Source organism: Rhipicephalus microplus, chromosome 1 (assembly GCF_043290135.1).
Source record: "Rhipicephalus microplus isolate Deutch F79 chromosome 1, USDA_Rmic, whole genome shotgun sequence".
In the NCBI taxonomy this organism is placed as follows: Eukaryota; Metazoa; Arthropoda; class Arachnida; order Ixodida; family Ixodidae; genus Rhipicephalus; species Rhipicephalus microplus.
Genome location: NC_134700.1, coordinates 150,705,963 through 150,728,289, shown reverse-complemented (window position 1 = coordinate 150,728,289; position 22,327 = coordinate 150,705,963). Strand labels below are relative to the sequence as shown.

Genomic DNA, 22,327 nt, shown 5'->3' with positions numbered 1-22,327 from the left:
TGTCAGAGCAGCTGTCGACAGTGACGTGGTGCTCTAACAATGACATCGCCCGTGACGTTTCTGCCCGGGTCACGTGATTATCGCGCATGTGACGGTGACATGAAATTGCACTGCAGCTTAAGTGATTGCTTGGGCTAGTTCGTACGACATAATTCACATATAACGGCGCCAAAAACGGACCCGAGAAAAAGAAGCAGACAGACAGTGGCGCTGACTTACAATAACATTTATTTGCTAGACCCGTGCAATATATATTTGAACAGTATATTTGTCAGATACTGCTCAAGTATTTATTGCGCAGTTCCGGCAAATAAATCCTGTAAGTCAGAGCCCCTGTCTGTCTTCTCATTTTTCTTGTCCTCCGTTTTTGGCGCGCTGATTTATGTGAATTATTCTCAGTAGCGTTATTTTTTTTTTTTTACTGGCTGTGACGGTCCGGCTTCAGACCCGCAGGTCGCGGGGTCGAATCCCAGCCACGGTGGTTGTGTTTTTAGTGGAGGCGAAAATGCTTTTGGCCCATGTGCTCAGATTTAGGTGCACGTTAATGAACTCCAGGGGGTCGAAATTTCCGAAGCCCTCCACTATGGCGTCTCTCATAATTATATGGCAGTTCTGGGACTCTAAGCCCCTACAATCATTATTATGTAACGGTTTTTTATCGTACGATAACGTGGTGTGATTCTTCACGATTTCTTCTTTGCGCAGAAAACTTTAACAAGAGACGAAAGGAACGCGACTGACACTGGTGCTAACTTCCCTTTGAAGCCTTTATTATTCGAACGCACACTTCTTTTTATGCTAAACGCGCACTTCTGCCTGCGCCAGTTGTGGCATTCACGTAAACGCGGCTTCTCAAGGAGCTGTCACACCGCCGTAACTCTCTGACAGCCCAAGCAACCGTCTTGTAGTACCGGGGACGCTGGCAGCGCCTGCTTTGCTGTATACAGCACGCAGGAGCGTCCAATCTAACTTGTGTTCGAGAATCGCCGCAGAGAAAGCAAGGGAGGTGGAGGCGAGAGACATGTATGATACGGACGGAACGTGACGCGCTTTCCGTCGCACCCGGAAGTGAAGCTATCGCGGAAGGCTCGTGCCAGACACGACGTCATCGTCGTCGTCGTGCCTTTCGGTGAAAGGCGGCGCTCGGCAATGTGTGCTCAAGGGAGAAGGCCCGCCCCTCACCGCCGCACGACATCGTCTAGTGAGTGGCCACGGTCGCCCCCTTGCCTGCCCACCGTGTGGCGTGTCGAGCTGCGACACGCGGACGTCTCTCAGAAGGGAGCGCGCAGGGTTGACAACCACTTCGCGGCGACAAGTCGCAGCCATGCTTTAAAAGTCCAGAGAATAGAAGAAGCTAGTTATTATTTTTAAGTTGAAGTGATGTGACACTGGTCGGAACGGCCTGTCGCCGCTGGCCGCTTGCGCGTCGACTCGGCCAGGAAGTGCTATGTCAACAGCGTTGGTGAGTGAAGATTCCGAGATAAAAATGGGAATGATGAACGTAGGAATCCGTAGATGATTGACGTTGCCCCTGTCTATAAAAGGGCCAGAGAAAGACAAACTGCAGGCCACTGTCTGAGCGGCAAGCAAAGCTTTTCGTGGACATATCTGACCTACGGCTTTTCTTTCTTTCTTTCTTTATTTCATCTTTATTTATTTATTTCTTCCTTTCTCTCTTTCCGATCGCGAATACTTTTTTCTTCATATCTTTTTTCCTTTCTCTCTTTCTTTCTTTCTTTCTTCCTTTCTTTCTTTCTTCCTTTCTTTCTTTCGCTTTGCTAAATGCTCTCTCCGGTTTCCTTCCTCAATCAAGGGAATCGGGCCTTCTGGCACGTGCTTAACACGTGCTACAGCACTTCACTTATTGCAGGCAACAATAATGGTGATGCGTTCAGATTTTTTTTTTGCCACAATGACTTGCCTTTGAGGCATGATGTTTTTGCGAGTATGTTTGTTAAATGTGCGCCGTGAATAAATGTAGCTATATGAAATGACAAGTTACCTCTATAAGAGGTCATGTGGACATGTAAGAAATCGCCGGTCCCTGACAACCCGGCGATCGAGAAGGCACCATGCAGTTATTGGAAAATGGCGCTTACTTTTGTACGCACCGTTTGCACCAGTTTCACTTCACAAAGCCGCGTTTATAATCTGTACGCTTGGCGACGCCGGGGTCTTCGCCCACCACGCTGCTAACGAAATGTCTGATTCTAACAAGCTTCGCTCCTTAAAGCATTCTTAAAGTCAAATTCTGATTTCACTGCATGCACTTGAGCCGTCAAAACTGGTGGCTCAAGGTGTATCAGTGCGGACAGAGTACAGCATAGAAAATGTGTAGAGCGCACTCAGACTCACTCAAGAAGTGCATTTCGTGCTAGGACTGGCTCGGACTAAGACCCACTCGATGTTTTCTCCCCCGGAATCACCAGAACTCAAGCTCACCAAGATATTGACCCGGACTCACTCAAACTGAGACTCACGCCTCCATCTGACTCGGAGTGACTCGACTCAAGAGTAAGTCTGCTGGCCTACGGAGTACAGAGCTGCTGAAACGTGCTAGAGGCATTGACTGCCACTCGTACGATCGCGTTCAGTACCGACTCCCAGATTGTCGTGCATGCCTCCACAAAATATTTCCCCGACGAAATGTTCTTTCCACATTTGGCTGCGGGGCGTGAGAGAGAGAACAGTGTTTACTTGGCCGAAGTAAGGACAAGTGGAAGTCATGGACAACGCTAAAGTTCTCTCGGCCGCGCGAGCTGGTATTCCTACTCGTTAGGTGTGATTGTACCCGCCAAAGCATGTAGCAGAACTCGAGGATTGAAAAACGTGAAATTTTGTGCAAGATATAGATAGTACTTTTTTTTATCGTCATCTACAGTTCACGTAATGCCGACGGAATTTTGACCAACTTACATGCAAGCCAACATTGCCTTTACGAAGCAAGTGTGCAGCGACAAGACGCTGTTATCACGAGTAACCCATTATAGCCGTCGTTGTACTTAAAACAAAAACAATGTCACGTTTATATTCGTCAGAACTGCACGTGGAACCGACTATTATAATTTATCTAACAGAGAACCTCGTATTATTCGCAAGTCGTTTTCTTATGTATTTGATACCACAAATACAGAAGTCTCAAAAATGTTCCAACGAGAATAAGGCGTGCCTCCTTTGCTTCGAACCCGGAACCGTCGTTGCTGTAGGTAGATATAGGTACAACTTATACGGATAACCGTACGCCATGGGAAAGCCGTTACGTAAGCTGTTGCCACGACTCCTTGCCGTGTATAGGCATTGTCGAGTCCCACCCGCCACTTCAATCCTTCCGACAAACGCTGTTAGCTCGCCGCGCCCTCATTTGCCGCAGAGGTGCAATCTCCTGAGGGCAAAGAGGTGGGCGGACGCCGTCTTACATGACGGATCGTTGCCGTACGGATTCATCACGTCGGCGCTTCTGCAACTCGTCAGTGCGTATACATTATCTCGCTACATCTTCATACAGATGGTCTTGTCCGGCCGATCCAAAGACGCGCACACGAACCCGCCCAAGGGCTGTCACGGATCGCTGCCGCTCGCTTTGCTGCGTGGTGCGTTTCTTGCTCTGTAATCTTGTTCTCTTCGACGTCTTTCTTCCCTTTGTAGTTTCTCTTTCGTTCGTTCTATCACAGCAATAGCAAACAACCCATAGCTTAGTCTAAAGGTCGAGTACGCCTAATGCTTGGCGGGCAGATCATCCAGCATACGTGTTTCTGTATAAGGTACGCATCGTGTTTACAGTCTTGTGATAACATGACGTTGATAAGTCAATGTCAGTATCGGGCGTGACACGCTTGCTACAAACTGTTTTCGGGGCCTGCGATGCATGAGGCCACCTCCAATCGACTGACAGCTATTCTCGATAAAACTGCGTCTTCTTAGGTATAGGATACAAATGGTATAAGTACAATTATATATACAGAAAAATCACAGCGTAATACAGCCGATTGCAACTAACAAAACTATAATAAAACAATAACAGAGATTATTTCCGCTTGTGATCGTGTTAGGTGGACCTGTAATGTCAATGATTCCGGAGCATGCTCCACAGGTTTGAGTGAGCCGGCCCTACACGTTACCTGACTCTTGAACTTCTTTGGAATGCATACACTTCGTACCACGTTCGCGCCAAAGCTTCCAATTTGATATAGGCGAAAAATTCACTGCATTTGAGCATTGTTATCTATCGCAAGTATGCATACTGTTGCGACCGGGGTTTCCAGACACCGGAGGTCCGGGATGAAGTTGTCGAGGCAGGAGGAAGAGAGACTTGAAGAGGGTTTATTTACAATATGTACATTGCGAACTCCCTACACGGTGAGCTCTCAAACGTGGCAGGCCTCTACATGTCTCCTAACATAGCGCTACATGGTGCTTGGTTCTACATGGTTCTGCTCGGTTCTGCTCTCGAAAAAAAGCACACACGAATGAGCCGCGGGGGCTCATTATAAAGGGTCTGTCCTCCCCAGATCCCTAGATCGGGGACCGCGTACAGAGGGCACCGTCCAACCACGGATCACACATTACCCGCGAGGGTGACGAGCACGCACGGTCCACGTGAACGTTCAAAATTGAAGCGTGGTCACTGCACGGCCATGTGGCACGAACGTGGCTCCTCCTCGTCAAGGGGTGTCGCTGGGCGAGGGGTCTGAAGTTGATGACTGCATCCATCGAAAGGGCCGCCGTAAACAAGCTTCAAATGGTCGCCGAACGACTCGTTCAATTAGCGGGACGATTTCCGGCCGCCGCCGCCGCCGTCATCTTCCAAAGAAGAAGCGGCACTTGTGGTCTCCCGAACTGCTCACGGTGTCGTGGCGGCAAGACGCCGCACCCTCCGGCCAGGGGGGAACAATACATGGCGGACACAGGCCGCCAGCCCGTTTGGCGACTAAAAAAGGAACATCAAAAGGAACGCCGATCCATTGTCAGACCTGGCGCCGGTCCTAACAGTAGGCAGCCGGTCGTTCGGTTACTTGTTTGAAGATTAAAGGAGCGCCGCTCCCTCTTCCGCTCTGGCGCCGGTCACAACAGCTCGTCCGCCGGCGGGAGAAGCGACCTGAGGGTGACCAGCTGCACAGGTTGCCCGAAGTGTCGCTGTGTAGTGCTGTCTTCCAGGCCACTGCTGATGACGCTCAGCCAAGGACTCTTTCCCTCTCGCTCCTTGTGGCTCCCCTCTGGGAAAAGCATTCATACACACCCCCACAGGCACGGGAGAGCACCCTGCCCGCACTGAGACACGTCGAGTCCGACAAATTATCCAAAAGCAACCTTACTTAAGCGGTATTACCAAACACAAAGCAGCAATCGGGACGTTTCTCTGAGGTTTCACCAAAACTCCTAATCCCGATCCGATAATAATCTTCCCATCAAACTGCTTTCAAGAAAACTAACTGTCAAGTGATGCGCTCACCGTGGCATACCCGAGTGCTTGCGTGAGCAATCCGCCGTAACCCACCAGGTATCATACTCATAAAATAAAGCATTTTACTTCACGCTATCTTTTAGTTCCCGAAATTTAGTGCCGCCAAAGCCAGTCGTCAATTCCTTTTGAGAAGACGAAAGCATAACTGCCGTGCTGCACCTGCATTAGGAACATCTTTATTATATATCCGCAAACGCACATCACAGTGCTCCTGCCTGGATGAGATACCACCTAATCGTTCCCTTGCTGTTGCCACCTTCACAAAGCATACATATAAACTCACGAGCTAGCTTTTCTTACACACCGGACACATGCGAACAAAACATTAAATGAACAACAAAAAAAAGTTTCGCATGAATCCTGAAAAATCTCGCAAGCAATAACTTTGCGTCTCTACGCTCAGTCATAATTAGTTCATAACGTTGCTCCTGCTCATTTACACGTATCTACCATGACGCAGGCTCCTATGCGTGTCGTTTCCTTCCAATAGATCTATACAACGTATATAGGCTACCAAAATGATAGAGCGCTAACGAAAACAAGGTACAAACGAGTTATTTACAAAATCACAAAAACAAACAAAATGTTCCTTTCAACAGTCCCGAGTCGACGTTTTCCGAGAGGCTAACAGCTGTTCGCAACAACTCTGAGTCGAACTCGCGGTGGTCGCGCCCGGAACGATTTTCTCGAGAAACGGGGTCTACAACACGCGTCAATCGCCCTGCTACCGAACCCCGCGACGTTCCTCGAAGCCGACTTGCTGTCGCTTCCTGCCCCTCGAAAACCACCGACTCTTTTGCCCCGCACCCCGTCCAATGCACCGCGAGAACAACGGAAGGGTCTCTTGCCCTTCGACCACTTACGCACACCATGCGCTTCTCTTTTCTTTGTTCTCTGGCCGCTTGGACGCTTGCGATACGGCAACTTTCTTGAAATTTCGCTCCGCCATTTGAATACATTCCTCAAACGCGTCGCGATTTCTGCCTGCCTGTTTTTACGGCGCTTTCTCCGTTTTGCACGTCTCTTGGTGCCGTCTACGGAGCCTTTCGCCCATCTCTGATGCTCACCAGCACCCACATGCTCATCTGATTTTTCGCGCGGACTGTCTGGATAATTGCCTAGCAATCTCTCCTTCAAACACTGCCGCGTACGATGCGCTTTTCTTTTCCGGCGGTTCGGACGCACACGATACAGACCCGTCAGAGATGACAACGGCACTTTTCTCGCGATTTTACCACGCCGTTTGAAACCCTTACTCAAACGCGTTGTGCTCATCTCGAGCTTTGCCTTATTGTTGCCCTTCGGACGCTTTCTCCCCTGTGCACGCTTCTTTGTGCGGACCTGGGAGCCTTTCGTCCTACTCTGACGTTCTTCATCACCGATATGCTCCTCCGCCATCTCGCGCGCCCAGTCCTGATGATTGCCTATCAGTTCATCGTAAGACCGCGGCCGCGTAGATTGCGCACTTCTGTTCCTTACTCTCCGGCCGCTCAGACGCCTGCGATTTAAGCCAGTCAGAGAAGACAACGGGCCTTTTCTCGCAAATCCGCCACGCCGTTTGAAGGTCCTCGTCAAACGCGCCGCGCTGATCGCGAGCCTTGCCGCGCTTCTGTTTTTCGGACGCTTTCTCCGTTTGGCACATTCCTTGGTGCCAAACCTGGAGCCTTTCGTCCGCCTCTGACGCTCATCAACATGGTCTACAGGGCTGCAAGGTTCGATGGAACACTCTGTTAATCTTAACTTCGTTTCCCCCACCACGGAACCCTCACACCCTGCTGTGACCGCGAGCTCTTTTCCCTCAGAATGGGTTAAAACCTGTTCCATTCCCTTACAGGCACTAGCCTTCTCTTTGGCCTCAAACGGCACCGCCGCTATATCTACAGATATCAGACCCGCAGCACTCTCTTCGGCCCTAAACGGCACCGCTGCTGAAACGCACCGTTCGTGCGGTACATCTGCAAATTTCTGACCTGTAGCCCTCTCTTCGGCCTTAATCGGCACCGCCGCTACGTCGCACCGTTCGTGCACTTCATCTACAGATGTCTGACCTGTAGCCTTCGCTTCGGTCTTAAACGGCACCGCCGCTACATCGCACCGTTCGTGCGCTACATCTACAGATGTCTGACCTGTAGCCTTCGCTTCGGTCTTAAACGGCACCGCCGCTACATCGCACCGTTCGTGTGCTACATCTATGGATTGACCACTCTGCTGCAATGCCACCAATTCACAATTAAGCCTTTCTATCTCTTCATCTAATTCCTGCATCCTTTTTATATGTTCTTCATGCCTGCGCTCAGCTTCCAATTCCTCCTGGCGCCATCTTTCCTTTCTTTGCGCCCTTTGTACTTCCTCCTCCTGGTCCAATAAGTACATATTCCCGAAGTGCTCGATTTCCTCATTGTCACTATTGCTTTCGAGAATCACTTCGCGGAGTTTAGAAGCAGGCATATCATCATTAAAATCTAGCTCCAGATCCCAACACAGGTTCAGCAGGTTCTCTCTCGTCAATCTCGTAAGATCCATGGCGACTACTTTGCTTTGGCTCAGCTGTGACAAAACACAAACCCACCAGCGCTTCAATTCTGGGTCTAGAGAAATTGAAGCCTGGCAAATCTCACAGCGGAGACCACAAGCTTAAGCACCCAAGTAGCACTACGTGGCCAACATCCCTCTCTACTTTTTCTTGTTAATTTTTCACTCCTGCTTTTTACAACATCCTAAAATTTAACCCGCAACGTACCCTTAGAAATTTTGAAACATTACCCCTTGTTCCTATTGAATCATCTAAGCTTTCCTGCTTTAGCGTACTTGCTCAGATAATCATCCAGTGCTGCCTTGTGCTGAGATAACAACCACCGTGGCCAGGCAGTTGTTGGTTATATCTATCTTTTAACGAATTTAGGCTAAAAGACTCGATATATCTCAAGCACAAAGCCAGGCACTCACCCCATTACGTGCGGTGGTGGTACGCTGCTTCGATCCCGCCGAGTTCCAGGGCTTTCGGCTGGCCTCCGGTACATGTCGCTCTCCGTCGCAGACTCGTATCCCACCGCTGCCACCAGTTGTTGCGACCGGGGTTTCCAGACACCGGAGGTCCGGGATGAAGTTGTCGAGGCAGGAGGAAGAGAGACTTGAAGAGGGTTTATTTACAATATGTACATTGCGAACTCCCTACACGGTGAGCTCTCAAACGTGGCAGGCCTCTACATGTCTCCTAACATAGCGCTACATGGTGCTTGGTTCTACATGGTTCTGCTCGGTTCTGCTCTCGAAAAAAAGCACACACGAATGAGCCGCGGGGGCTCATTATAAAGGGTCTGTCCTCCCCAGATCCCTAGATCGGGGACCGCGTACAGAGGGCACCGTCCAACCACGGATCACACATTACCCGCGAGGGTGACGAGCACGCACGGTCCACGTGAACGTTCAAAATTGAAGCGTGGTCACTGCACGGCCATGTGGCACGAACGTGGCTCCTCCTCGTCAAGGGGTGTCGCTGGGCGAGGGGTCTGAAGTTGATGACTGCATCCATCGAAAGGGCCGCCGTAAACAAGCTTCAAATGGTCGCCGAACGACTCGTTCAATTAGCGGGACGATTTCCGGCCGCCGCCGCCGCCGTCATCTTCCAAAGAAGAAGCGGCACTTGTGGTCTCCCGAACTGCTCACGGTGTCGTGGCGGCAAGACGCCGCACCCTCCGGCCAGGGGGGAACAATACATGGCGGACACAGGCCGCCAGCCCGTTTGGCGACTAAAAAAGGAACATCAAAAGGAACGCCGATCCATTGTCAGACCTGGCGCCGGTCCTAACAGTAGGCAGCCGGTCGTTCGGTTACTTGTTTGAAGATTAAAGGAGCGCCGCTCCCTCTTCCGCTCTGGCGCCGGTCACAACAATACACGTCACTAGTTTGTAACCAACATCGGCATTCCCGTATACCTCGTCGTACTGCACTCAAATAGAAGTGCATACGCTTGGTGTAGCGTGCTTCAACTCTTGAACAACCCCCGTAAGAGGTTGCATTTCGTGCGGAGGTTCCATCGCCACTCCCGAACGAGCTTCGATATGCTAATGCTTTTAGTGGAGGTACAATAACTAAACACCTGCACCGCATACCCTGCCTGCACATTCGCTACAAGACAAAGCTATTCTATAGTGCCTAGACTATATATACTTACGTATATTCTATAAGCACTATATAGCTACACGCAAGCTTGCGTTCATTGCGCGTTCGATGCTACGCATGACACTCGTACCTCGATGCGTGCCGGCTTCGCAAAAGCGTTTCCGTCATACCGTTGAAGCGAGCCGAAAGCTCAGTTTTTTTATCCGATGACCCGCCCATAGCTGCACGCACCCCTGCCTTGTGACATACCTGCCTAGAGCGCCTTCTGCGTTGACTTCTGTCAGTGCTTCCTTCTACATATACCGGCAATGAATCCGTGCTTCACGTCATACACGCCCACGCGTTGAAGACTGAGTACGTAATACGTATTATCGCATCGCCTGTCTTTTCTTTCTGCAAGCGCAAAACGCTCTTTTTCTCTGACTTCCTCGTGCACCTCTTGCACTCTTCCGAGTGTGGCTGTCTGGTTGACCTGTGTCACGTGACCCAGGCGTACGCCGGTGTTTGGGAGCGCTCAGCATCCAAACCTGCAGGGTAACGTGTGACGTACTCGAGACTATAGCGGAAAGAGCTGTCAGCTTGTACGCTCGGTCGTGATTATTGACCATGAATGTGAGTGGAGTTAACAATCAAGGAGGCGGAGGCCACAGTGCATGTGCGCCTTAAAACTCCAACGCCACCCCGTGGTTAGGCCGAAGAAGGCGTCACGGTGTGACCCCATACTGTCGTAAAAATATCGTGGTATATGCAAATAATACCAAAGCTTTAAACTCCGTTAGAGAGACCCAATAAAAAATACGACCTATACAACTATTGTTGGCGCCTAAACGACATGCCCTAAGCGTGCAGTTAAAGTCAGTGCATTCATCAATTCGTGTGTCAGCCGCCATTGCATTCAATACTCAGCGTGCCCAGCCTGCAGCCATCAGTCAGAGCACAAGAATGATGGTGGTGATAGGGATGATAAGGACCGTATTGATGATCTTTGTTACAATCTCCACCTGAAATGGACCGGGGACAAATATTTTCCATTAGCCTATTTGTTTCAATCAGGTTTCATTACAGTTCACTGCGTCTACTGCAGTCTATCATGCTTATAAGTTGGATCATCTCTTTTCGGATCGTCCGTGCACACTCCGTCGATTTCATTTTATGTGGACCATTTTAGAAACGCTATCAGGGCGATAGAAGTCAATGTCAAATACATCTGACCGTGAAAATAAAAGGATCGCTGGTTAAGTGAACTAGTCTGTCTCATTTCCTACCTACTTTCGTAGTAGCATATATGATCACTTCATTAATGACAAAAACAGATGCAATTTCAAAGGAAAGTTTGAGCAAAAGTTTTCCATATGTAACAATGTTTTTTGAAAACGTGTGCTCATATGCTCATTGGGAAAGCTTTTGACATTTGCCATTAAGGTCGGTTAACGCCACCACTTTCTATCTATAACAACCACGCATGATGTAAATTACAGTGTGTGCACAAAAACAATTGTCCTGGTGAGTTCCATGTTTAATGTAATACTTCGATTTCTAAAGCTGAATTGTAGGAAAGGCTGATGAATTATTCGTGGCCTGTAGCGGCAATGCATCACGTGCATGAATCGAAAAATAAAATCGCCTAGCACACTCTGAATCAAACACGCACAGTGTACACTTCACGTCTGTGAACTATAACGCGTGAACCGTATGATGGTCAAAGCCAGGCGAAACGTACACAGCCCGCTATGTAATCTTCCCGTCACCGTCTGCAGATGACATCCGTGTGAAAGGAATCCGACCGCGCCGGCGACAGGTGAGCCCATCAAGTTGTCATGGTTCCTTCGGCTTGGCTATAGCCTCGCTTCGGATTCGCGTTTGACCGATGCGGGCACATGCCTTCTTCGGCCGCGCGCGGGGCGACCTGCTGGCGTGCGTACTTGACCCGGCGAGACGCCGCGGGGCACGCGGGTCGCGCGGCGAGCACTTCTGATCCTCCGCTTCAGCTTACATGCACGTTGACCATGTCTGCGGTATGCAAGAATGAAGGTACAGCGAGAATGTACGTACAAAAAACTGAAATTGCGCGTTCGCGTGAGCTGTGAACGACGTTGAGCACCCAATGGTCCTGCCACGCGGTTGGCCTGTGGCCTGGCTGACGGACTCAGCGTGATCGGACAGCTTTATTCGGGGTAGCGATTTCGAGCCGTCACTTGTATCCATTCGCGATGTAATGGGAGGGGAGTAGTGACGAGTGAACCGAGGAGCGGTAACGAGCCGTTTGAATCTGCCTCTTTCACAGGACACACTCGTCACATACCAGATTTGTGATTACGTTCTAAGCTTGATGATTCAATGTGAGTGACGCAGATATGAGCTTCCGTTATGTCCGCCTACTAAATAAAAAGTAGCAAAACTGGTGTTCCTATAAAACAATTCAACAGGCTGGCCTGCTTAAGTGTTATTATGTCATGTCTTTTTCAGCTGCGTCCTCTGCACGGGCGTGGATTAGGATGGTCGATTGTTAAGAGCGAAGCCCCTAAAGCTCGAGGTAAAAGGTCAGGTGTCCGCGAAAGACCCTCTGCGACGCCGCTGATCGGCCGCACCTACCGACGAAGACACATGCATGGCCACCGCGCCGAGTTTCCCGGCGTGCAAACTCCACCCAGTTACTAGCAGAGTACAAGCGACGTAAGGCTTGCGGATCTACCGCGGTGCCACAGTTATATTTGCAGGTTAGTTGTCGCTGTGGAGTTTAGACGTCTTTGCATGGTCTATGACAAGCTTTGTTTCGACTCTGCTTCGTCTACGCGAAGGAAAGACCTCGCATCATCCAGGAAGGCTATATGAAGCACCTACGATCTTCACCGTTTCTTAAAGCTTTACATGCCTTGAGTTAGGTTGTTATTTTTATTTTTTTGTCCTGAAACCACCCATAATCACTGTTTTCCTTCTGCTCACTGCGCAGGTTCCCGGCAGCAACGACATGCGGTGGAAGGGCGTGACCCTTGCGCTCCTCGTTCAGCTTTCTCTATGGAAGGTGAGTGCACTGTATAAGAGCATTCCAGCTAGACTTGCCGCAGTACCGATTGTTACCTCCGAATTGTCAAGCATAGATAGGTGGCCGACGTATATAAAAAATGGTCGCAGAAATATTTAAACTAAGCTAACGTAAGCTGCTCTAATAACCTAAGGCAATAATCAACGCAAGTAGACTGAGAACGTTCTAATAATTTTATGAGTGGCTCGATGGATGACGAGCTTTCACCTGTGCTTTCCATGGCGTTACCTAAAGAGGCTGGGGATCTAGCGAGAGCCTTCCGTGTTTCATGTCATGCATCGAATTGTCGTTCGTCATCTTGTATTCTATGCAGCTGCGAGTTTGCCACTTAAATATGTGTTGCCATTAGGACATTTACTGCGTTTTCTTACATACCAAAGCGCAACAAAAACTTGGTAGACGCTTCAGCTTCGCCTTCAAGAGGCGAAGCTCAAGCAACAAATTACTGCAAATAACATCCCCTCTGGCCTCATTGTCTGTCAGTCCTCATTAACGCTGTGTCTCAGAAAGAAAAAAACAAGCCCATAAAATTCATTTTGTTTCCTTGAACAAAGCTCTTAAATATGACTTCACCTGTACAAGCCGAAACGCTGCGGAAAAACAAATATTTACTTAAAGAGAGACAGACGTTGCCACGGTTTAACAGAAAGTGAGAAAGCGTTTTCTTGTTGTTCAACATGTGAATTATATACAGCTGAAATATCATCCTCGCTATACACAAGCCATATACAGGAAAGAATCAACATGTAAAACGAATTTTAAAAAAAGCGTCCTAGAAACTTGTTAAGGTGGCTTTACCACATACTTCGTATGCAAAAGGTGAAGGCGCCTGGGCATTATTAAAAGGGAGAATAAACCTGCAGCAGCTGTATTGCAGTTGCATGTAAATATATTTACCATAAATCCATGAGCCACATGGCAACGCAACAGCCGTCTATTAGTCTTCATATTCCGTACGTTATGTGTAAGGTAGTGAGGGAAAGAGAGAGAACGTAGAAGAAAGAGGGGGAATACAGCAAAGGTGGGCAGGTTAACCAGACAGTGCCCAGTTTGCTACCCTCACACTCGGGAAAGGGAAAGATAGGGTAAAAGATAAAAAGAAATGCATAGTGGCTCACCTTGTTGAGACATCGGTTCACTACTCTTCCTTCCATTTAGGAGGGGGCGAGGTGCGTTGCGAAAAAGATAGCTTGAAGTCTTTCTCATTTGTTTGTCAATTTGATACCGTTATTATTGCATTTGTCATTAATTACCTTCACCTGCTTGATACCAACATCCCGTCGCCAAGCGAACAGGAAAAAAGATCAAACAGAAGCTTGAAAATGGAACAAAAAAATGTGCAGTTTGTTGCTTAGTACCTCATGACGTCAACGCAGGGTTTCTACAGACAACTAATGACTGTCGCTCAGAGTTCTTCTCTACCGGTTGTTATGTGAATGCGTTAATTGTGTACAGAATGCAATGACATTGAAATTAAGGTGTCCTGCATTTTAACCGATGCAGCACGTTTATGAAAACCAACATTTTCGCGTATATAGGTGTAACGTTAGCGCAGTTCCATGCAGTCATGCAACGCACATGCTGGTTTTGAGTGTCATTTGTTGTGCTGAAGGTAGAGAGGAAATTACGCATTAACAACAGGACAAAACACGCCACGTGGGCTATTCGTGACAGGCTTGCTTCTCCTGCCCGACAAGTCCTGCTTTCCACAAGTGGTAATCTTCAGGTCAACTACTGCTTCCTATCCTGCGTTTTGGTAGGTGGGATGATGTAGGTAAAATGAATAAATAGAAAGATAGATAAATATTAAAGAAAGAATGAAAGAAAGAAAGAAAGAAAGAAAGAAAGAAAGAAAGAAAGAAAGAAAGAAAGAAACAAACAAACAACCAGAAAGAAAGAAAGAAAGAAAGAAAGAAAGAAAGAAAGAAAGAAAGAAAGAAAGAAAGAAAGAAAGAAAGAAAGAAAGAAAGAAAGAAAGAAAGAAAGAAAGAAAGAAAGAAAGAAAGAAAGAAAGAAAGAAGGCAAGCTCAACGTCTTCCCTGAGTTGTTTCAATCATTTCTTTTTTTCTTTAAATGAAGAATCTTGATGGATGGACGTCAAGAACATATGGACGGGAGTATTTGGATGACACCCACTTTGTGATTGAGTTAAATTGATTGTTCATGGCCTCAAAAGCACGCGCTGTCATGCACTCAAATGTGAGACCATGTTTACATATTTCATGATTCTCGGTTTAGTCCTTAAATTCGCTATGCTTCGCTACGTGAATGAATGAAGTGCATTTGTTTTGCGCCGTGCCCGGTTGAGCAATCACCTCGCCCAAAAGAGCTATACCATGATGAAAAAAAAGTGATAATTTAGACAGTTGGGCGCAAAGGGTGGCCAGATAAAGAAAAGGTATAAGCTCGTTCATTTCTTTTTAAGTCTATGTTGTTACCACATGAAAAGTAACACTGTTGCACGTGTTGCAAATCGCTCCGAAACACGCTGCAGTGAATTGTTGCCGAGTTGTTTCATTAGGCATCGTTAACAGGGTTACCAGTGTGGAGATAATGTGCCGTTGTGACCTTCGTTAACGCGCTCAGTAAAAACATTACGTTTTCTTTCTTAATGAGGGATCTGCCAAGGCCATAAAATTAATTGTGGTGCGTGGTGCGACAAAAACTGCTCGTCAAGAAAAGAAAAAAAATATAACAAATAATGACTAAGTCACGTTTGCCGGCAATATGATTAAGGTAGCAGCTCTAACCGGTATCAGCCTAGCTATCGTAACTAGACAAGGGTGCTCCGTGTGTGCGTGTGTTTTGTATCCGAGTGCGCGTGACCACAAGCATTCAAACCATCATTAAGGACTATAAACGAAAAACCCATAAACCTCTGTTTGTTTGTTTCCGGAAACAGCCTTTTGGCGGTTACAAGCAGAACCCGCACGCACATAGTCCATAGTCGACGCGGGTGGTCATGCAGGTCGCGAGCACAATGTATGGGTACAAGCGACGCGCTATTGATCTTCGCCGATAAAAGAAGAAAAAAAGAAAATGATCGGTAACCGAAGGCTCGACGGTGCTGCACGCACGCCATGCTGACGACACACCCGCCCGGTGCTGCTCCCGCGTAACGGTCCATAAAAACGAAACGGACGCAGCTCAGCGTGTGGTTGTAAGTGCGCGCGGCTCTCTTAATGAGCTCCGTTTGTTCGGGAGCATGCAGACGATGGGCACGAATCGCTTCCCTTCCCGGTGACGTAAAAAAAAAAGCCACCAGCGATCGACGAACGGGGTTGCTTCGCTTAAACACGTTTGCGGTCGGGTTGCCTTTTGCTCATCATGTTTCACGCAGCGCATGCTGCTTAGTGTATAGGCACTGCTTTCTGTTATTTCATGTTCGGAACAACGAGGTTTTTTTTTTTTTTAGACCTTCTTCGTTCAGAACGAACAACCCTTCTCGCTCTGCACTGCAGAGTGTGTTTTGCTACTATACACTCTTAGAAAAAAGGTTGGTATATTCAATAATTAAGTACTAGCCATTTTCTTGTCACAGAATCCACTAACCAGCTAGTAAATGCTGCTGGTAAATGTAACCCTAATGAAAGGTTATGCCGCGTTGGGCTCGTAAGCAACACTAGCCCAAATACTAACTGGCTGGGTAAAAGCACTACGTCGTTGGGTAGTTAAAATTACTACCTAGTTAGTAAGTGAATAGTGCTGACTCTAGTAGTTAGTTTATTACTAAATTGTTAGTAACCCCCGCAAATAGAGGTTTACGCCTATCTTGTTAAGCATTCATGTGCGTGGCCATAGTATTACGATTCTATTACAAAAGTATAGGACAAAAAACGAATTGACATGGCCGTCGTAAATTAATAATGGCTCTTATATTACTCCGTGTAACTATATTTGGGGTAAGTGCGCAGCAAAGCAACATGCTTATGGAGAGTTGACGACATGATCATATGATCGAATCAGATTCAGGTATGTATGATCATAAGTGAATCTCATATGCTCAGATGGACTCATTCATATGAGCATACGATATGCTCATGTCAGTCCAAATGAGCATATGATTCTCATGCTCACATGTTTACATGCTCACATGAGTATGAGAACTCATATGAGCGGATGTTTAGAAAAAGTGGTTAACGATTTAGAGTACTTGGTACTCTACTATGGGAGAGCTTAAAGCCATCCCGGGGGCCTCAAAAACGATGGACTTAAATAAATCTATAAGACTTGGACATAGCAGCATTCCACTGTAGCAGCAGCTAGACGACTATATATACCCCTGCTTTGGGACCACACACCGCGTACTGGTTAGCAGTCACAGAATTTATAGAATTATAGTTGTTCTCTATGTAACATTATGTCCCCTTCTATTAAGTTATATGTGTGCCACTACGTAGGAAGAAACTTTTATTCCAAGTTAGTCAATAAAATTAGAACTTGCCTGAATTTTGTTTACGATGTCACTATTACGGCAAAATCTTCTGTGGCATCTACGACTGATCTGACAACGGTGGCTTAGTAGTTGCTTAGTTTACACTAAGAAAGGTTCCCTGGTTAGTAACGGCTAAAATTACTAGCTGTACTAGCTGGTAGCTTGCAAAAGTACGCCACGAAGGTAGTAAAATGCTCCGGAAACTAGTAAACACACGCGTTCACAAACTGATTACTAACTTTTTTCTAAGAGTGTAGGATGCGTCCGCAGCGGAACTCTTTGAATTTGCATCCTTTCAAATAGTTGCCGTGAATCTTAGGTTTACCTAACGTACCAAGAGGCTATTGACCTGTAGTTCGTCAAGTTGCCGGTGGCATTCACACTGACTGGTAACTGGCGATCCAGGCGCTACTTACAACATCCGATGTTCACATTTGAAACCATCCCACGCCTTCGATCAAACCAGTGGTTACTTCTGTTTGTCTTTTTTTTTAATGTAAAAGCAGTAAAAAATAGGAGAGAGTGTCATTAGACTATCTGGAAGCTTAGTCATAAAATAGTGAATGAAAAAGTATGCTTTGTTCACGAGACACGCAAACGCTGCTATTGTTCGGCTCACTTTTGTTGCAATAGATGCGGGCGTTGCGGAAGAAGCGCTGGTTTCGGGTGCTTATCCTATACCCCGAAGGCGGCGCGGAAGGAATGGCTTCAGAAAATCTTGACCTGTCGAGGCTAGAGGAAGCATGCGACGCGCCCCCTTATTTTAGCCTTCCTCCCTGGTTCCGTCGCTTGGAGAGCCAAGGCCACGTTAAAAAATCTTCAGCGTTATTACAGCGCTTATTCCGACGTCGCGCCCCTGCTCTGTTGATTGGTTAAGAAATTTTGCGAGTGAGGTTGCAAAGCTGCTTAACCAGTCAGCAGCGCAGGTACTTGAAGCTGGAGAATGGAATAGCAAGCAACATCTCCGAAGCGGCCGCTTTTCTGCCAAAGTGACCGTTTGCGACCGCTCTCTTCGCGGCCAGGTTTGTCGCGCTACCTTGTCAGTCGCTAGTGGGAATGCACCCTTACACCGAATGTTTGTAAAAAGATTCCACAGCTTTTAATTTTTCTCATTTGTCAGTGAGAATCTAATAAGGGTGAACTTACCTTTGCGTATCGCCCGCCATGCGTATCACATATGGTGGGAGTGAGTGGTATGTCAATATTCTCGTGGCTAAGTTTCTATGTTTCGTGTATACATAATTGCGAATAGTAGAGCGTCACCAGCTGGCACTACATATGAGTGTGTTCAGTAAATAGGCATCTGCGTAATGCAAGAGCGTATTCTAAAGAGTCAAGTTATTGTTAAAGTGACAATGCATGAACAATAAGGTCGCATTTGAACCTTGCCCAAAACCACTTCAAGGCATCCGGCCGCATTTCTCGTCAACGCTATGCACGCCTTAACACGGCTGCGGGAATGACGGTACAGTTCTCAAGTCTAGGAATCGAAGATTGCGCCATCCACGGGATGGCTCTCAGCTCTCCCATAGTAGAGTACTAAGTACTCTAAATCGTTAACCACTTTTTCTAAACACATACTACGTTCAACATTTTCGAGGCAGGAACTACCAAGTTACCGTCAACAGTGAGGCCACACTGGCCCAATTCTTGGATGCGTTGCCATCGCACCCCTGGGATTCCAAGTAGCCGTGTTGTTTCTGCTGTGCCGCGTCCCCAGCGAAGTCCTTGCCTAAGCACTCTCCCTCTACAGGAATGTATTGCACATCACGACAGGATTCATGGAATCGCGCCCAACCGTGACCACTGGAATGCGATACGTCCGCGTGGAAATGAAGTCATTCTAGGAAAAAATACAGCGAGTGTTCCATCAATGTGCGCGCGTGCCGCTCTCTAGCGCGGCCGTTGAAAGTGACCACCGCCCTGCTTAAGCGTTGCATAGCATTTTCTTTGTCTGCATTGACGACAATTGGTGGTCAACGTTCATCGTGGTTGTTTTGGCGAGTTTGGGAACGGGCGGAATGGTACCGACGCTCACTTGAAGATGCAGACGCCGTTCAGCATTTTAGGTAGTCGTGAAACGCACGACTTTCTCACGCGTTGAAAAACAAAAACGCCTAATGACAGTGTACATACGTATTTTTTTAATCTCGATATCCGACTGGTGTACGCTACAGCCTGTCTGAAAAAGCTTCCTGTATAAAATAAAGGTGAGCATTGTCCTTAGTCTCACGATGTAACGATTCGGCGTTGGCGCCGTCCTCAACCCCACTGCGCATGCTCGGCTCGTCTCGCGCCTCGTCTCGTTCCTTGAACACGGACGCTTTGTATACAGGCGGTGGAGTGCGCGTTCGAAATTCAGTCAAGGGCGTCTTTACTTGTATTTCGCTTGAATTCACGCTTTGGTTGACTCCAGTAGACGCAACATCCATGCGATACCCAAGCGATACCGCCCCTCCCCTCACCCCACTCTGTGAAGCTTATACTCGAGTTCCCCCCGCGAGATGATGCGGGCGCCAATTTTTAATCCTGACGTATATACAACGCAGACCCAATTCTGGGGCACCATGTGCTCATCAGAGGGAGCTGCGTTGCTGGCACTAGCCCATCCTAAGTCTGCTGACGTTGGCTGTTAGTCCTATAAAAGCGAAGCTTAAGGCTCCCTCAAGTTCTAATTGCGAGGCATTTCTTAGCGAACTTCGGCGACTTTGTGCACATTTATATCTATCTATCTATCTATCTATCTATCTATCTATCTATCTATCTATCTATCTATCTATCCATCATCTATCTATCTATCTATCTATCTATCTAGCATTTTTCAATGACAAGTCAAAACGCACTGAAAGCGTTCTATCTAAATCATCTTTACCAATCACGGAGTGCCTTGTAATAAGCAAACACACATCTCGCTTAAACAAAAGAGCGCGAAAAAACACTGCCACGGCTGCAAACCAAGACGCAGAGAACGCTGCCGACCTGGAATCCGTGGCGAATGGGACCCCTGTGAAACGACAAAATAAAAAAGCAAGTATAGATAAAGCAGTTCTGCGGGTTCTGCGGAGCACGCGACAGGGGCACCGGTTCAAGGGAGACACTTGTCCCACCGATGGCGCTTCCGGGCAAGAATCCGCAGCTCTACGTTATTCCGGCGGCCGTCGCCTTCGTCACTGCAGTAGTAGCACCCCTGCGGCGCTTAAGTACGCAGTACGTGCGTACACATTCGAGTCGAAGCACGTCCGCGGGTGCGATATCACGAGCTGTGCACGTCCGCTTGAGGCGCAACGCGACGTGCTCAACGTGCTATATTCGAAGTACGTGTCGCATCGCGGGATTCCTTCAAACATTCCCAGCGGTATGGAGGGCACTGTGTCGCGCCAACATGGCACACGTGTCTTTAAGTGAGAAATATTTAAAGCGCTATTTTTTTACCGCCTTCTTCGTTGTCGTCACGTTCCTCTCATCCTTATCCCCATTCTTCTACGTAATCTTCATCCTTCGGCTCTTTTTCTGGACAATGATTTTGCTGACAGTGACATTAAAGTGGGGAGAGAGAGACTCTTTATGAGGAAAATGTAAATTTTTCCCGGCGTCTATATATCGCTGGCATGCTACTCCGTATATGTATGAGGAAGGGGACTGAAAGATTTCATTAGAGTGAGAATAAAAATATGCAAAAAATTGGCTGTGACACACCTGGGGAAAATCAGCCAAGACTATTATGAATTTCAGACGGCCATGCGACGCCTTTATTCGCAGTCTCGTTTGATGGTCACTGAACAAAATTTGACGAGCTTGCTCTTCCGGCCTGCGATGCAAGTGGCGACGCGCTCTACCATGCTTTCTTTGTGATTGCATAATGAGCGGGCTCGACATTGTTGAAATATGAGCAAAAGCATGACAGCGCTGAGACAAACGTATGTATATATATAAGATAAGTGAAGCAGGGCGCCTGATTGGATCCCAAGGAGTATAGCTGCTGCTTCCGGGCCTTCTGAAGAGAAGGACTACTTGAGAGGAAGGAAATCTTGACGTCAACTTCTGTCACCTTAGTTGGCAGTATGACTATGTACCTGCAGGAGAATGCAGAGAGGGAATCGATGCTCGATATGTGGCGTTTAACGTCCCATAACCACCATATGTATATATGAGAGACGACGTAGGGGAGGGCTACGGAAATTTCCACACCTAAGGTTCGCAAACGTGCACCCAAATCTGAGCACACGGCTCTACAGCGTTTCCGCCTTCATCGAAAATTCAGCCGCCGCAGCTGGGATTAGATCCAGTGACCTGCGGGTCAGCCGCTGAGTATACTTTAGCCACTGTAACACGACGGTGGGGCCGCAGAGAGGGAAATAGATGGAAAGTGAAGAGAAAAGAAAGACAGAAGAGCGGTGTTTGTAGCCTTACTACACGTGCTATTTGGTAGTAAAACGCACTTGTCAGTACAGTAGTGGAGATAGTTTAAAGATGACATTTCTAAATAGGAAGCTCGTCGCCGTGGCTATATGACCCCACCTAAGTTCTGTTGCTTCCTTATGCTGTCTTGATTACACTACACATGGCGTTGGAGCGTATAACAAGTCTTTGTTTTTGGCTGAAATACCCACTGCCGAAAATATGCAGCCACCGAGCGGAACTTCGCTCGAGTAATGACATACAAAAAAGTGAGCCACAAATTGACCTTATTCAACGGCAACGCTAGTGCATGCACTATACCGCGGATCACGACAAACCCAGTTGCAACAACGACCGCACCACCACGTCATGTTCCGCAGTGTAGCGCGCTTAACTCACCCAGGAAACTTCTCCGAGTCGTGCCGCCTGGTCAGCCACGAGTCAAACCACAACGAAGACATCGCTGTCCCGCTCACGTGGTGATGGGATAGTCATGCGCCGTCACGACCACAAGAGAAATAGCATTTCCTCTTCCGGTGGCAAGGCGCGAAGTCTTCCATAAAGGCGCCATAGAAGCACGTTTCGGAGCAATTCAATGCCTCGAGTAAGGAAACAACCGTAGCCTTTGCGTGGTTGAATGCCACTTCCGACATACAGTTCCAGCGTGACCTCGTGACACCACATGAAGGCTTGAGGCCTTCTGTGGCAAGTTAGTTCATATGCAGGTGTTGAGGGCCGCTACAAAACTATGTGAATCAATTTCTCGTTATATAGAGAAAGCTTCTGTATTACACAGCTTTGACTCAAGTAAATCAGAAAGTGCTGTCACATTTAGTGCAGCGCTCGCCGATTCATACGTCCCATATTG

General features: G+C 47.7%; 1 protein-coding gene across 1 annotated transcript in view; it reads left to right on the top strand.

Annotated features, from left to right (window-relative positions):
• Positions 1-1,168: 1,168 nt before the first annotated feature.
• LOC142800416 (uncharacterized) overlaps positions 1,169-22,327 on the top strand; it is a 51,335-nt gene continuing 30,176 nt past the window's right edge. Inside the window, exons 1-2 of the mRNA XM_075887474.1 lie at positions 1,169-1,462; positions 12,534-12,605. Coding sequence (XP_075743589.1) covers positions 1,448-1,462; positions 12,534-12,605 — 87 coding nt within the window. The 5' untranslated portion in view covers positions 1,169-1,447. The remainder of the gene's footprint in view (positions 1,463-12,533; positions 12,606-22,327) is intronic.